At 41.2% G+C, this 17,061-nt stretch overlaps 2 protein-coding genes and 1 non-coding gene across 9 annotated transcripts in view; 1 reads left to right on the forward strand and 2 right to left on the reverse strand.

The window, feature by feature from the left end:
• The window catches only part of RIMKLB (ribosomal modification protein rimK like family member B), a 170,206-nt gene that overhangs the window by 136,865 nt on the left and 16,280 nt on the right, over window positions 1–17,061 (reverse strand). The window lies entirely within an intron of this gene.
• On the forward strand, window positions 3,075–12,853 carry AICDA (activation induced cytidine deaminase). Its single transcript, XM_077871886.1, has 5 exons — window positions 3,075–3,233; window positions 9,417–9,564; window positions 11,116–11,386; window positions 11,638–11,753; window positions 12,137–12,853. The coding sequence occupies exons 1-5, from the start codon at window positions 3,124–3,126 to the stop codon at window positions 12,188–12,190; spliced, it is 699 nt and encodes a 232-aa protein (XP_077728012.1). The 5' UTR covers window positions 3,075–3,123; the 3' UTR covers window positions 12,191–12,853.
• On the reverse strand, window positions 5,435–5,537 carry LOC144297768 (U6 spliceosomal RNA). Its single transcript, XR_013364635.1, has one exon. It is a non-coding gene; the product is annotated as a U6 spliceosomal RNA (small nuclear RNA).

Here is a 17,061-nt window from a genome sequence, read left to right on the forward strand (position 1 = left end):
AGAGGAATTTGTGAAGTGCCCTCCCCTTCTTTCCCCATTCAACCATTTTATGGAATTCAGAGTGCCAAAGGTGAGTGGTTATCATTTTTCTGGTGCCCTCAGAATCTGTTTCAGAAATAAAGATTTGGAGAAACAAATGTCTAGATAGGAAATGGACCCATGAGTAAGAATAATCCAGGAGAATACAAGGTAGAATTTCCCCGTGGAAGTGAGAAAAAGAGGCTTTTTGACCAAGAGGAGTAGACTGGACAGCAGGAGAACAAAACTAGGAATGAGGTGTGGTCTTGAGCAGAGCCTTGTGAAGAAACTAACTTTTTCAAAAAAAATTTTTTAAAAGATTTGATTTATTCACGAGAGACACAGATAGGCAGAGGGAGAAGCAGGCTCCCTGTGGAGAGCCTGATGGGGACTCCATCCCAGGACCCTGGGATCACAACCTGAGCCAAAGGCAGACACTTAACCACTGAGCCACCCAGGCGTCCTTCAAAATTCTTTCCTAAACTATAAGAGACAAAATTAGCCTATTTGTGACTTCTCACATAGTATTATTCCCTTGGATTTCTCCAACAATTCAGTGATCCCGGAATCCAGATTCGAGTCTTGCATCCAGCTCCTTGCATTTTAGATGCGGTCACCAGGAAAAGTCTCAACTACAAAGATATATTTGAGTAAAGACATAAACAAGGAAATCAAACTTTGATGATATAACACTTGAAATGGGGACTCCTAGGTGGGTCAGCTGTTGAGCGCCTGCCTTTGGCCCAGGGCATGATACTGGAATCCCAGGATCAAGTCCCACATCCGGCTCCCTGCATGGAGCCTGCTTGTCTCTGCTTCTTTGCCTATGTCTCTTTCTCTCTCTCTCTCTCTCCTCTCTCTCTCATGAATAAATAAAATATTTTTAAAAACCTGAAATGAATACAATACTATATATTTGCTATACTGCAATTAAAATTTAAAAAAAAATTTTTTTAAATGCATAATGATATACAAGGAAAGAGCACTCCAGGCAGGGGGTCAGTATGTGCAAAGGCCGGGGCAGGAGTGTGTGTTCTTTGTGTAAGTAAGGAAAGGAGAGATGAAGGTGAATTTTTTTAAGATTTTATTTTTTAAAGTAATCTCTACACCCAATATGGAAAGCAAACTTATAACCCCTAGATCAAGAGTTGCAAGCCCTACCAGCTGAGCCAGACAGGCTCCCCAAGGGTGAGAGTTTAGAGGTAAAGCAGGAGCAGATGGCAGAGGGTCTTATGAGTCCTGTTAGGATATTGGCTATAACTGAGAGAATGGGGAGACAGGGAGAGTTTAGATAGAGGAGTGACATGATCTAAAGGTTTTCAATATTTTGTTTATTTGAGAGAGAGTGAGAGCACAGACGGAGATGGAGAAGCAGACTCCCTGCTCAGCAGAGCCTGACACGGGCCTCAATACCATGGACCCTGATCTCATGATCTGAGCTGAAGGGGGATGCTCAACCAACTGAGTCACCTGTGCACCCCTAATCTAAAGGGTTTCAAAAGGATGAATCTGACTCTTGTGTGGAGAACAGCCTGTAATTGAAGGAGGATGAAGCAGGAAAACCAGTGGGGAAGCTAAACGCAGCAATCTGGGTTGCTTGGACCTGGGGGTGTTGAAAAGTGGTCCATTCTGGGTTTATTCTGCAAGTAGAGTTAGCAGGATTTGATAATTAAGACATTAAGAGGAAGAGAAGCAAACAAGGAAGGCTGCCACATTGGTCTGAGCAGTGGGAGGGATGACATCGCCATCAAGATAGGAAAGGTGGCAAAAGGAACAGGTGTGTTGAGAGAGAGAACAGGAGCTCAGGTTGAGGCATGTTTGAGATGCCCATCAGATATTTAAATGAAGATGCTGAGGCAGAAGTGGTGTGCATTTGTCTTGAGTTCAAGGAAGTGGTCCAAGCTGGAGCTACAGATTTGGGAATCAATGTATAGGTGGTGTTTAAAGCCTTGAGGCAGGAAGGGAGGAGACCCTAGCTGCTTTACTCACCATTGTATTACCAGTGCATGGAAACCACAATTTCTATCATGTAGTGTGGTAGTAACTTTCTTTCTTTCTTTCTTTCTTTCTTTCTTTCTTTCTTTCTTTCTTTCTTTCTTTCTTTCTTTTCTTTCTTTCCTTTCTCTCTCTCTCTCTCTCTCTCTCTCTCTCTCTCCCTCTTTCTTTCTTTCTTTCTTTCTTTCTTTCTTTCTTTCTTTCTTTCTTTCTTTCTGGTATTAAGTTTCTACCGAATGAAGTAATAGAACGCATGTAGACTGAGGTAGGAGGGAGAAGCAAAACCTTTAATAGACCAAATCGTATGAGGATAGGAACTAATTAATTAATTAATTTTAAAGATTTTATTTATTTATTCATGAGAGACACACAGAGAGAGGCAGAGACACAGGCAGAGGAAGAAGCAGGCTCCATGCCAGAAGCTCGACGTGGGACTCGATCCCAGGTCTCCAGGATCACGCCCTGAGCTGAAGGCAGATGCTTAACCGCTGAGCCACCCAGACATCCCAAGGGTAGGAATTTAAAGCCTTTTATTTGAAAAGCCCAAACTGTTTTCCAAGTTCAAGGCAGTCATTTAGATGTCGACTCTGTCTAATGAAATGAACATTCTTTTTAATGGTTTGGGATGCCGCTCCTTCTGACTTCAAAACATATGGCTTTCGTGGAAAAGACAGCTTTGGCAAAAATTACTCTTTTTAAAAAAAATTGTATTTATTTATTCATGAGACGTGGAGACGCAGCAGAGAGATGTAGGTAGAGAGATGCAGGCCCCCCGGGGGGGGAGCCCCATGCAGGACTCGATCCCAGGACCCCAGGATCACGACCTGAGCCAAAGGCAGACACTCAATCACTGAGTCACCCAGGTGCCCCAGCAAAAATTACTCTTTTGCGATCTCCTTCCTGATCTTTGTTACCTGTGGAGCATAGACTGGATTTTTAGAGATGCAGCCTTAAAGGAACCTATACATTAAGCAATCACTTACTTACATGACTCTGCCTATGACAGCCCCGCCTATGTTTTTTTGACCCAAACAGGAGGAAGGCTGTTGGGGTACCTGGAGGTGATGATGCCTTGGGGGGAGGAGCCAAAGAGGGCAAGCTCAAATTTGAATGTGTGGGGCCAATGCCTTGCCAGACAGAATCAGTGAAGCAGCAGAACTTGAGGCAAGCCCTCCTTGGCCTAAGACTAAGAAAGACACTCTGGAATCCACTATGGACAGGTAAAGCAGTCTCCTCACGGGTGGTGGCATTGACTTTTCTCTTAGAGCAAATCTGAGTTTTCAGATGGGTCCCTTTCTCTCCTCTCACTATCTGACTCACTGCTTGGTCAATATGCACATTCATTTTTCAGGATCTGTCTCATCTGTTCAGATCTTACAAGCTCTCTGCTTAATTCTCTTGGTTCTGTCTCTCTTCCATATTCAAAAGAACAGTTATGTGCCATGTAAGGCCATGTTCTGCAATTAGAACTAATTTATGATAATAATATTGACATAGTAAATGCTTTTTTTTTAATATAGCACGTGTTTAGAGATTCAAATTGTGAAAGGTAATAGCAAGAATGTCTATACTAAAAACAGTAGTGGAAGTTATAATAATAATTCTGTAAATATTCTACCACAAAAGGACTTGTAAACTTTCCTAGGGAACCTTTACTGAATCATTTACTTACAAATAAATAAGGAAATTATTTTTTTAATGCCAATATTAAAAACTGCTTACAAGTTTCTATGATGCAATGTATCTACTACGGGAAGAAGACCTCAGGCAATAAGTTAACATTATAGGTACAATTGCTAGGCAGTTAATGGCATTTTTACTATCTACCTAGTTTTCCAAGTTCTTCAGACATCAACTTATTTCTTTTTTTTTTAATTTCTTTTTTTTTTTTAAAGATTTCTTTATTTATTCATCAGAGACAGAGAGAGGTAGAGACATAGGCAGAGGGAGAAGCAGGCTCCCCAATGTAGGACTCGATCCTGGATCCTAGGATCACACCCACGCCCTGAGCTGAAGGCAGATGCCCAACCACTGAGCCACCCAGGCATCCCCTCAACTTATTTCTTAAAATGTATTTTGTAAGATTTTCACATGCAGTTTATGACAATTATCACAACTTATTTTATTCCTGCTTTTATGATTACTACAAACATGAGAGTCCTATCTAATCCATATACTTTAACTCAATTTAACTCCTTCACAAAGAAATTACACTACTAAATTAAGGCGTTTTTTTTCTTAAAGATTGTATTTTGAAGTAATCTGTACACCCAACAGACGGGTTCGAACTGACAAACCTGAGATCAAGAGTTGCACGCTCCACTGGCTGAGCCAGCCAAGTGCCACCAGAATTATGATTTTTTAATGGAAGCCTAAATTTTCTTCAGAAAATTTTCTTGGGTAAAAATGTTAAATGTCTGCCCAGCTTGCACTGAGACTTTGAAAATTAATCTGAGGTATAAATCAGAGGCAAAGGGTTCAATGAAAATATTTGTACTTAATGAAATGCAAAGCAATGATTAATAGTTGGAATTCAAAGGCAAAAGGGAAAAAGATGAGATTCAACAGGAGAAAAAGGGAAATACATAATTATGATTAGGGAAAATAAGACCTACAGAGGGCATTAGTGATGGCACACCACAGGAGAGGACTTGGTCACGATTATTTTTAACCCATTTGTCTCTGGTCTGCGTTGCTGGGGATGCGGCAATGTTCTGCCTCACAGAACACAGCTGTCTAGAGCAGCTGTCAACCTGTGAGCTTGAAAAACTGCCTCTACAAAGTCCTTTGTACCCAAAAGAGAAACTAAGAGAACAGGGTACTTGAAACCCGGCTCCTAGCTATAGTTGAAGGAAAGTGATTGGACCAAGGAAGTTAATTAAAGGATCATAGTCAACCAATCTGCTTCACTGTGACTGATCACTTCTGATAGAAACAATACCTACATACCTACATATTTTCATGTAAGGCAGAAGGCAAAAGTCCATCTGAATTCCCTGACCTATGCCATGTCCTTTCCTATACTCCCAGAACACCTTTTCTTTCTCCAAGTAGTAGATCATCTTCGTATGGCCTGGTGTGCATTATACAGTACCCGTTTCCATCCCTTTCTCAGCCATATAGCCTAGGAGGGTAGATTACCTGTTTAAAGAAATTTATCAGTAAGGAATGATGCTTAATCTACTTAAAACTGAGCTCCAAGAGATTCTGTTCCCTTTTACTGCTGTATTAAGCACTTAATATGTATTCGGTTTATATATGCTAAGGATTATTTGCTAATTATGTCACAACAGTAATAGTAATGGTGGTAAGTGCTATGATGATTACTACAAAAGTATCAATTTGTTGTATTTTATTTTATATTTTGGTATATGAAAATTTATTGTCATGTTTTCACCATCAAAACTTATGATCTTGGTCAAAAAATATGGGATGCCTCATGAATTTGCATGTCATCCTTGCACAGGGGCCATGATAATCTTCTCAGTATCATTCCAATTTTAGTATATGTGCTGCCAAAGCAAGCAGTAAAATTATCATTTTAAATTAAAGCCAATAGTTATTAGATCTTTGTTAGCATTCATTTCAGATTCCTGCTAACTTTTAATTCTAAAAAAATATTAAACAATTTTTATAATGTTTGATATGTGTATACTGATGACAAAATCTAGTTCTCTGAGGACTTAAAGTGTATTTCAATAAGCTTCATGTGTGTGAAGCGCGACATTTAAATTGAGACAGCTATAAAAAGCTCATCCTTGCTTACCTAATAAGGTGGATGCTTGGGTATTTAACTTTTAAATTCAGGGCCTATCACATGCAGTACATAAAAATTAATTCTCAACATATGTATGCCCTAAGGCTGCTCCATGTTTGTAGAAACTTTATTCACAATAGCCCCAAAGTGGAAACAACCCAACTGTCCATCTACAGGTGAATGGATAAATGTGCAATAGCCATGTAATGGAATATTACTTTGCAGTAAAAAGGATCCAACTACTGACACGTGCAACACTATAAAAGAATTCCAAAGTCATTATGATAAGTGAAAGAAGTCAGACACAAAGGAAGAGATAATGTAGGACTTGTAATGACTTCTAGGAAGTGGATAGTAATGTAAAGTTACAGAAAGCAGATTAGTGGTTGCCTAGGGGAGTGGGGAAGAACTGATTGAAAAGGTGAATGAGCAAACTGTGGGGAGGAGTGCTCTGGAAATGTTCTGTGGTTGCAGTTTGGGTGTTTACATTTGCCAGTACTCATAAAATCACACATTTTAAATTGGTGGCATATGTAAATTATACCTCAATGTTAAAAAAATAAATAAAGGTAAAAAAAGTTTCAATTCTCTTGCCAGCAAACCGTATTCAAATCCTTCTTAGGTCTTCACTTTTACAAGTTTACTGCACTTCTGGCCAATGCCATTAGGTGGCAGCATTACCTCCACAACTTGATAAATACATTTCTGGAAAAGACCTGGGACAAACACCAGAGACATCATTAGGGCTTTGGTATCAACCACACTGTATAGGTTGTTATATCCACAACTGCAAAGAAACTTTGGTTAGTCGAGAGTATTGCCACAGATTCAGTTCAATTTAGTGCATATGACATGCAAAACACGGTTAGGCATGAGGAAGCTAGAGCAACCAGTCCCTGCATGTGAGCAACACAGAGTAATATTTAGATTATGTTGCCAAGTTAAAAAACAGAATGTGGGCAGCCCCTGCAGCATGGTGGTTTAACGCCACCTTCAGCCCAGGGTGTGATCCTGGGGCCTCAGGATCGGTCCCACGTTGGGCTCCCTGCACGGAGCCTGCTTCTCCCTCTGCCTGTGTCTCTGCCTCTCTCTCTCTCTCTCTCTCTGTGTCTCTCATGAATAAATAAATAAAATCTTAAAAAAAAAAAACAATGCAAAATTGCATACAAAATCAGTATAATCAAAATCATGTAAACATGCCTGTAAAAAGATTAGGAAAACAAAAAAATTTTTCTTAAAGATTTTATTTATTTATTCATGAGAGAGAGAGAGAGAGAGAGTGAGAGAGAGAGAGAGAGGCAGAGACACAGGCAGAGGGAGATGCAGGCTCCATGCAGGGAACCCGATGTGGGACTCAATTCCAGGACTCCAGGATCATGCACTGGGCCAAAGGCAGGCGCTGAACCGCTGAGCCACCCAGCGATTCCCAGGAAAACAAAAATTCTAATAGTAACTATCATTAGATACATCCAAATATCTTTAGACACTGTATCTTAAATTTTAGATTTTTTAAATATAAAATTTTTTAATGGTTTTGAGAGTGTGTGTGTGTGCTAGTTGTGGGAGGGAATGGCAGAGGGAAAGAGAGAGACTCTTAAGCAGACTCCCCACTGAGTGGGGAGCCCAATGTGGGCTTGATCTCACAACCCTGAGATCATGACCTCAGTCAAAATCAAGGGTCAGATGCTTAACCGATAGAGCCACCCAGATGCCCCTAAATTTTAATTCTTTAATATTTTTACATATAGGGATGCCAGGTGGCTCAGAAGTTGGGCATCTGCCTTTGGCTCAGGGCGTGATCCCGGTCCTGAGATCAACTCCGACATCAGGCTCCCTGCATCGAGCCTGCTTCTCCCTCTGTCTGTGTCTCTGCCTCTCTCTGTCTCACATGAATAAATAAATAAAACCTCTAAAAAATTTTTTTACACATAAAACCTCCAACCTTTTGTGTTATACAAGTTAACAACAGTCAAGTATTACTCTTATATTAAAAGAAATATTTCTCATAAAGTGACACTTTGTGCCTCTGAACACAGTTTAATTGGGGAGACAGATGTCAGTGATCAACTTGTGACAGAACATGAGGGCTTTGATAGGGATAACCTGGAAAACAAAAAGTACAGGAGAGTTTTTTGTTGCTACTAGTGTTTGATTTTTTGCCTAGAAATTTTGGAATAGTAGTAGTGAGAAAGAAGAGTTGAACTGTGAGCCAGCTTTGAAGGATCTGAGTTTTGTCCAGTGGAAAAAGGTAGGAAAGCATTCACTGAGAGCAAGTACAGCAACAAGGTGACTGGAAAGAAAAAGCCTCAGAATCAGACACCAGTGCCAGGGATTCGGCTGTACAGCCAACAGCAGACAGGGACGGGAAGGGGAAAAGTAGTGGGAAAGGAGGCTAGAAATGCAGATTGATGATCAAATGTAAAAACTGGCCTAAATACCACATCAGAATTTGGGATTTATCCTGTGAGCAGAAGAAATTCACTAGGGATTTTCAGCATAGAAATAACATGGTCACTCCTGGGTTTTTGTGAGATCACTCTGGCACAGCATGGAGAATATTCTTTCTGAGGGACTAGGGGCAGACAGATCAACTGAGAGGCCAGGACAAGAGATAGAAAGAAGGTGTGGGCTTGGATGGAAGCAGAAAACAGGAAATAGTGTAGGTACAAACTCAAGAAATATTTGGACGTTTAAAAAATAAAAATACTGAGGCATCTGGGTGGCTCAGGTGGTGCGATCCCAGGATCCTGGGATGGAGCCCTGCATTGGGCTCCCTGCTCAGCGGGGAGTCTGCTTCTCCTTCTCCCTTTGCCCCTCCCCCCTGCTTGTGGGCACTGTCTCTCAAATAAAATCTTTTAAAAACTCAAATGAAATAAAAAATAAAAATACTGGGGCACCTGGGTAGCTCAGTTAGTTGGGCATCTGCCTTCAGCCTGAGTCATGATTCTAGAGTCCCAGGATCAAGTCCCACACGGGGCTCCCTGCTCAATGGGGAGTCTGCTTCTCCCTCACACCCTCCTCCCTCTCATACTCCCTTTCTCACACTCTCAAATAAATAAAATCTTAAAAAATAAAAGTAAAAAATAAAAATACTAGAAAAAAATAAATATTTGGAAATTTGCATCAAATTTAGATCATTACTTAAATATGAGGAACGAAGAAGGAGAAGAATCATAGATGACCCCAAGCTTTGAGCCTGGTTACTTGAGATGGAAAAGTAAGGAGACAGGAAGGTCAGGACAGGGGACAGTTTAGGACTACTGTATTGACCATGTTGAGTCTGAAGTGCCTATTGGACATTTAGGTAGAGTTGGGGAGGGGGAGATCTCTGAAAAAATAATTATAGAACCGAGGACCAAGTTCATAAGTGTCCAAGTTGTCCACATCTAACGGACAGCTGTGGGAGCAGACGGTCCTGTGAGTTCCTATGGTTTGGGGGTTCTGACTACCTGTCCTTTGGTCTTAAATATAAGCACTAAAAGGGTTCCAAGTTCAGTAGGTCTCACGCAGCCAGCCAAGTAAGGAAGAGAATCTTCTCTGGTTTGGCTCAAGCCATCACAGATTTTTTTAAAAAGCTGAAGAAAAGCCAGGAGTGACCAGAGAATGAGCTGTGCTTCTGCATGTCCCTCCCTCTCCTCATCCACAGCCTCCTGATGAAGCAGAGGAAGTTTCTTTACCATTTCAAGAATGTCCGCTGGGCGAAGGGTCGCCATGAGACTTACTTGTGCTACGTGGTGAAGCGGCGGGATAGTGCCACCTCCTTTTCTCTGGACTTTGGTCACCTTCGAAACAAGGTATCAGTTATTTGCTTCCAAGCTAGACTGCAGGCGCTTTCAGAACCATCCGCAGCTTTTCAGCTGTTTCAGGTTTAGGTCTCCACTAGATTCCTCAAATCTTTGTTTTTTATATGTCCATGGAATTACATTAGGTATGCCCCAAAGCATGCCATCTTATGTCCTCCCCAATCATGTTGGCACGTTACTGCCATACCTTGCATCAGTGCCAAGAGTAACTGCCCCCAAATTTTCCTTCCCTTTCCCCAGCATCCAAACTACCTTTGAGATTAAGGAAATCAAACGCAAGAGCCTTTTGGTTTGGAAAAATGTTATCAGCTCATTCAAGCTAAAGTTTAAATGTAAAAACAAGTTTTTAAGAATTTTTGAGAATTAAGGAAAAGGAACAATTAATGACTCAATTCTGTTTTCCAAATAATTTCCAGTCCCTCTTGCTCAAATAGACCGTAGGCCAAGGAGTGCATTCAGTATGGTGAGACCTAGAATACCACGGAAGCTGCGACTGGTTGATTAGTTAAATCAATCTCAGCATCTAGGAGATCACAGAATTACATTTCCAAGCGACTTCACCATGTTCAGATGGGTTTCCATAAGCTTCTGCCAATAAATATTTTCTGTCTCAAAACAGGCAGTGACATCTGATTTTGGTGGGATCCAGGGAAGAATCCATAGGTAGAAGAACGTTGTCTGGCTCTCCTCTTAAAGTGTTTATCTTACTATTCAATTTCCTTTGCCCCCATTTGTATTGTGTAAATTAGCTCACTGCAATTGCTCCACATTCTAATCTCTTTCCTGTTTGGTGACACATTCTAAGTAGAGAAGGCTTTGCTGTTACCAACCCTTTGATCCTTCTCATTTAATCGCCACGATACCAGCCCATTTTACTGGTAAGGACTTAGAAGATTCAAGAGTTGGGTGAGTTGTCCCACTCACCGGAGTGGTGATGCCAAGGAAATGGACCTAGATCTTCAGATTCTAGGACTAACGACTTTTCTGCGATACTAAGCAGACTTGCTATAGCTCACTATTGCGCGATTATATTACAATCCCAGGGATCACAGGATAGCAAACACCTTATTTAATTGGTTCTGAACCCAGAGCAGCGCCTATTATTTCTCTTACAAACCCCTCTGTTGGCCTGAGCATAGCCTACTTTACCCCTTTCAGTCCTCCCAGCCTGTTTCCTGCCTCCACCAGTGGTCTGGTGTATTTCCGCAATGTTTTACAGCCCTGGGCCCTTCCAGAACATTTTCTTTCTCTTCAAAGGCGCAAGAAAAAAAAAAAAAAAAAAAAGAACAAAAAAAAGGGGGGTGGGGACGTGGCAGGCCAGCACTCCAAACTCCGGATAGTGCGATGCTACTTTAGACAGATGCATCTCATCCTCCTGCTTTTCTGCTCCACAGAAAATGCATAGCCCTTTTGTAACCTAAAGCCCCCCCAAAGGGCAGACACCCCAAAAAAGGCGACCGTGGGAGGCAGAGGAACGAGGGACCGTGAAGGCCCCGCACGCCGGCGAGGCCGGTAAACGCCCCACCCCTGCTCTGTCCGCAGTCGGGCTGCCACGTGGAGCTGCTCTTCCTCCGCTACATCTCCGACTGGGACCTGGACCCCGGCCGGTGCTACCGCGTCACCTGGTTCACGTCCTGGAGCCCCTGCTACGACTGCGCGCGGCACGTGGCGGACTTCCTGCGCGGGTACCCCAACCTCAGCCTCAGGATCTTCGCCGCGCGCCTCTACTTCTGCGAGGACCGCAAGGCGGAGCCCGAGGGGCTGCGGCGGCTGCACCGGGCGGGCGTCCAGATCGCCATCATGACCTTCAAGGGTGCGCGGGGGACCTGGCGGTTCGGGACCGCAGCTCAGACCGCGGAAAATTGGGGGCCGGGGCGGGGGGCGGGGGGGGGGGCGCGGAATTCAGCCAAAACCCGGACGGGAACAGGAGGAAGGGCATTAAGGGCTTGGATACTAGGCTTTGGGGGAAATGCGACTTAGAAGGGGTTGGGGCAGGGTTCCCTTTCTTTCCTCTACGTGTGGGATCTGAACTATCTTCTGCCCCGTTCCCCTACCTTTTTAAAGATTATTTTTATTGCTGGAATACTTTTGTGGAAAATCGTGAAAAAACTTTCAAAGCCTGGGAGGGGTTGCACGAAAATTCCGTTCGACTATCCAGACAGCTTCGACGCATTCTTTTGGTAAGGGGCTTCTTTGCTTCTCGTTTTCTTTCTCTCTCCAAAGCCATCTTTTCCTGGAGCTACTTCTATTTTCCTCTCTTACATTCTTTACATTGTCATCTGTGCATGAGTGTGTGGGTATCTCTTTTCCCCCTCATTGTATGCCTTATAGTCCTTTCTCCCACCTCTGAGTTTGCTCATCTGTTGTTTCACGACTCCGAGCCCTCTGCCGACAGCCCTTCGGGTCCCCTCTCATCACCCACAAGCGTCTCCTTTAGACTCCCCGCAGGATTGTGGTTTTCTCCTGGTAGGATTCTAGCCTCTCCTTTTCCTATTCCCCAGAATTCACTGCCCAACAAAATGTTACAAATTCATCCACTCAGTTTATTTCTCTTTCTCAACAGCCCCTGTATGAGGTTGATGACTTACGAGATGCATTTCGTACTTTGGGACTTTGATACCAACCTCCAAGAATGTCACATACAGTGAACCATCTCTGAGGACAGTGGGTAAAAGGATAATCTCAAGAATTCTGTTTTTCTTCAACTCTCACTTTCTCAAAGTCTAGAGAGGAAAATATTCATATACAGGACTTTGTAAAAAAAGAAACAAGTCTTGAAAGTACAGAAGGAACTGAGGCCCAACAGGGTTATAGGCTGCAAGTGGTGCAGTTTTTGATGCAACAGCGACCCCTACTGGGAAATGACCGAATTGCAGGGTCGGGGAGCACCGAAAGTGTCCTGTTCTAAGACTCTTAGGCGGGGAGGAAACAAACCTTAAAAGCATGGTGAGAAGATCAAATGTTTTTATAATATGTATCCTTTGTTATTTGATTCAGACGGAGTTCTCAATATTAGTGATAGATTTTTCTACTCTTCCTTTGGAGCTCGCTTTCAAGTGAACAAACTTTTACCAGTCCATGATCTCTATAGACCTCCTAATGAAAGGACCTGGGGGATCGTAATCCCAAAACATCTAACAAAGGCATTAATATATAAGCATGTGCTGTATGTTTTCATTGTCTGAGATATGTTTTCGTTTGTACATAAGACAATTTTTCTTGGTATAAAATATGCATGATCACCTTCAGGCTATTTTATAATAAAGGTTCTTGAAATGAATATGAGGACTGTGAAGAAGACACTCTAAAATTAGTTGATGCCTCAACTGACACATCTGGAAACATAAATCCCTTTAAAGAAGTCAGTAGGTCAGAAACCACAACCACAAATTTCACATATAAGATTAGGTAACACTTGGAAAGGAGTTGTCTCAATGTTGAGAAGAGAAAAATCAGTTCTCTCCAGTGGGTCTCTTAACTTGAACAATGCCAACCAGGCCAACCTTTCCTATTTTTTGTATGTATGTGATGCTTCTCTCAAAGAAATGCTCACTGTGTAAGAGAGTATGATAAAAAAATAAAAAAATAAAAAAAAAAGAATATTTGGAAAGGAAGGATGGCAGAACGTTGCAAAGAAATAGTGTTTTATCCAGCAAAATGTAGGGAGCCAGTATGGCAGAGAGTGCCTATTCATAACAACTGTCCTTGACTGTGAGAAAAATAGTCAATATAACCATCACTGTGCACTTATTTTTTTTTAAAGATTTTATTTATTTATTCATGAGAGACACAGAGAGAAGAGAGGTAGAGACACAGGCAAGGGAGAAGCAGGCTCCACGCAGGGAGCCCGATGTGGGACTCGATCCCAGGTCCCCAGGATCACACCCTGGGCTGAAGGTGGGGCCAAACCACTGAGCCACCCAGGCTGCCCTCACTGTGCACTTATTACCTAGCAACTCTTGCAATGCTGATAAGTAGATCCACAGGACAAATTAAATACACAGTTGTGTTGTGCATTCACTCAAACAGGTGCCCGGACCAGTCAATAGGAGAAAGAATAATCCTTTTCAGCAAACGGTGCTGGGACAACTGGATATCTATATGCAAAAGAATTACTTTGGATCTCTACCACATACTTTATACAAAAGTCAACTCAAAATTTACCAAATACCTACATTTAAGAACTAAAACTATAAAACCCTTAGAGGGAAACATAGGTGAAAATATTCACAACCTTGGATATGACAAGTCAAGCAACAGAAGGAAAAATATAGAGAAATTGGATTCGTTAAAATTAAAAGCTTTTGTACAAAGGCAGTAGTAAGAAGTGAAAAGACAACTTGCAAAATGGGAGAAAATATTTATAAATAATATACCCAGTAGGAGTCTAGTAGACAGAATACACAAAGAACTCTTAGAACATAAAAAACCTAACTTAAAAATGACCAAAAGATTTGAATACACATTTTCCAAAAATATACAAATGGGTAATAAGCACATGAAAGGTACTCAACATCCTTAGTCACTAGGGAAATGCAAATCAAGGCCACAATCAGATTCCACTCTTACTATTAGGAGGCTATCAACAACAGCAAAAACAATTAAGAATGTGGAGAAACTGAAACCTTCCATATATTTACCGGTGGAAATGTGCAGCTGTGCAGCTGCTATCATGGTTCCTCAAAACCTAAACATTGAATTATTATATAACCCAGCAGTTCCACCTCTAGGTATATATCCAAGAGATTAAACTCTGAGTTTTGAAACAAAAACGCATACATGAATATTTACAGCAGGAGTATTCCTAAAAGCCAAAAATTTGGAAACATGAAGTGTCCGTCAAGTGATGGGTAGATAAAACAAAGGTGCTATATCCATACAACACTATTTTATTCAGTCATAAAAAGGAATGAAGCAGACACATGCTACAATGTGGATGAATCTTGAAAACATCGTGCCAACAGAAGGAAAGCCAGACACAAAATGCCACATTTCATGGTTCCATTTCTACGAAATGTCCAGAACACGTAACCCCACAGAGACAGAAAGATCAGTGGTTGCCAGGGGCAAGAGGGAGAAGGGTATGGGAATTACTTATCACATATGGAGTTTCTCTTGGGGGTGACGAAAATGGTCTACAATTCAATGCAACTCAATGGTGGTGACGGTTGCAAAACATTCCGAATGTACTAAAACCCACTAAATTGTGTGTATTTTAGAGAGCTAAAATTTACACCTGTGTGAATTTATAAAAGGACTTACAAATGTAAATTTTATGTTTTGTGAATCTTATCTCAATTAAGACAAGTCGGTATGATTTGAGTCAGGCGACCTTGAATTTGAATTCTGTTTCTATGTAACAGTGGGCAAGATATATTTAACCCCTTTATAGCCTTAATTTCTGATCTCTATATGGGTATGATAATATGAACTTTTTACATATTTTTGGTAAGTATTAAATTAGAAGATAACACAAAGCTGGTACTATCTTAGTGATTAGCTTTGCTACCCTTTTCGTTTGCAGGATAGAAACCTAGAAATCACCCTTGACATCACCCTCGGCGCCCCCATATATGGTCCTATTGACTTTGTATGCTAAATACTTCTTGAATTTATTTACTTTTCTCTTTCCCCTCTACTAGTAACTAAGAAAGAGAAAAACAAAAACAAAAAAAGCCCCTAATAGTTCAAAGCTGGCTTGACACTTCTAGAAACCAGGTCATTGTTATTTTTCTGATGGACATAAACAATCTCACAAAATACCAACCTCAGACAAGATTACTCAGACTGATAAAATGAGAGAGAGCAAAACCATTTCATAATTTGTCTGAGCCACCGGCAAAATACCAAACACCACCTCTCTTGGCTGGAAAGAAATTGCTACTTCTTTACCAATTACAGTTTTATCCTTGTCTAGTCAGCCCGCCCGAAAGATGGGACACACCCAATTATAGAACTGACCTAATTCTCTCACAATTTCTAATCTAACAAATCCCCATTTTCCTAGCCTCTCCCTCAAATCGCCAAACCAAAGCCCAAATTCTGTAATAAGATTCATAGTCATGAAGTGTCTCAATGAGAGGGTGTGTCTCTTACTGAGACACTTTATGGCTAATATAGCTCCCCATTATGTGGATTGTTCCTCACGGCAAGAGTAATAAATCCCACTCGTTCAACTACAAGAGACGTGTTATTTATTGTCTCTGGATGGAGGCCATTGGCATATCTTAGTTGGAGCTACCAACATCTTAGTCTATTGCAATAGTCATGATATTCACTAATTCTCAGTAATTTCACTGAGAAGTGGAATCTCGAGAACTACAAAGCTCCAAGTTTATTCTATTGGAATAGAATAGAATACCAGCCCTTTTATAGTGTTGATTTGTCAACAGGAGATCCCTAAGTACTCTCAGCAAGTAAATGGTAGTTACCCAATTTGGGTAGATGGAATTTGATATCCTGTTGCAGCTAACTTCTTTCACTACTTGATTGGATTTAACTAATCTCCTCGCTAATTTGACTGATTTTTTTTCCCCATAGTCTTGGCCACATTTTTTTAAAAAGATTTTATTGGGGATCCCTGGGTGGCGCAGTGGTTTAGCGCCTGCCTTTGGCCCAGGGCGCAATCCTGGAGACCCGGGATCGAATCCCACGTCGGGCTCCCAGTGCATGGAGTCTGCTTCTCCCTCTGCCTATGTCTCTGCCTCTCTCTCTCTCTGTGACTATCATAAATAAATAAAAAGTTTAAAAATAAATAAATAAATAAATAAATAAATAAATAAATAAATAAATAAATAAAAGATTTTATTTATTTATTTGAGTGTGGGGAGGGCCAGATGGAGAGGGAGAAAACCTCAAGCCGACTCCCCAGTGAGTGGGGAGCCCAATGCAGGGCTCCATCTCACGACCCCAAGATCATGACCTGAGCCAGAATCAAGAGTCCAACACAGTCCACTGAACCACCCTTGGGCACAACTCTATAGTTGTTCTAACTTTTGGAAGTTAAACGGTGCAACTACAATGCAGCTTGAGAAGCCAGTCACTGTATGACTTAGTGACAAATAAGTGTTAACAATAATGCTTTGGATTTCTAGAAGGAAGAGATCATTGTAGGTTGAATAAATAAAAAAATTGATAGAAGAGGTTGAAATTTACCAGGACGGTGGGGGAAACGTTAAATACTTTAGTATATTTCCAAAAATCTCTGTGAATAAAGTGATGAATGGTTCAAGAGTGACCTTTATAAATTCTGTTACATATTTTAAACATTGATATCACTATGATGAAATTGTTAATCCTATGTATTTTTGGTGGGAGAAGCAACTTATATAGTATTTTAAATACCTATTACCTTTAACTTTGCGATTTCATTCCTTGGAAACTAACTTGAAAAAAATCTCTTAGATGTACCCAAGATTATATATACAAAGATATGTACAAACCAACCCTGTAGTAGGGAGAAATTGTAAATAACAAAGCCAGTAGTGG

The sequence above is a fragment of the Canis aureus genome, chromosome 25 (genome assembly GCF_053574225.1).
Source record: "Canis aureus isolate CA01 chromosome 25, VMU_Caureus_v.1.0, whole genome shotgun sequence".
Taxonomy (NCBI): domain Eukaryota; kingdom Metazoa; phylum Chordata; class Mammalia; order Carnivora; family Canidae; genus Canis; species Canis aureus.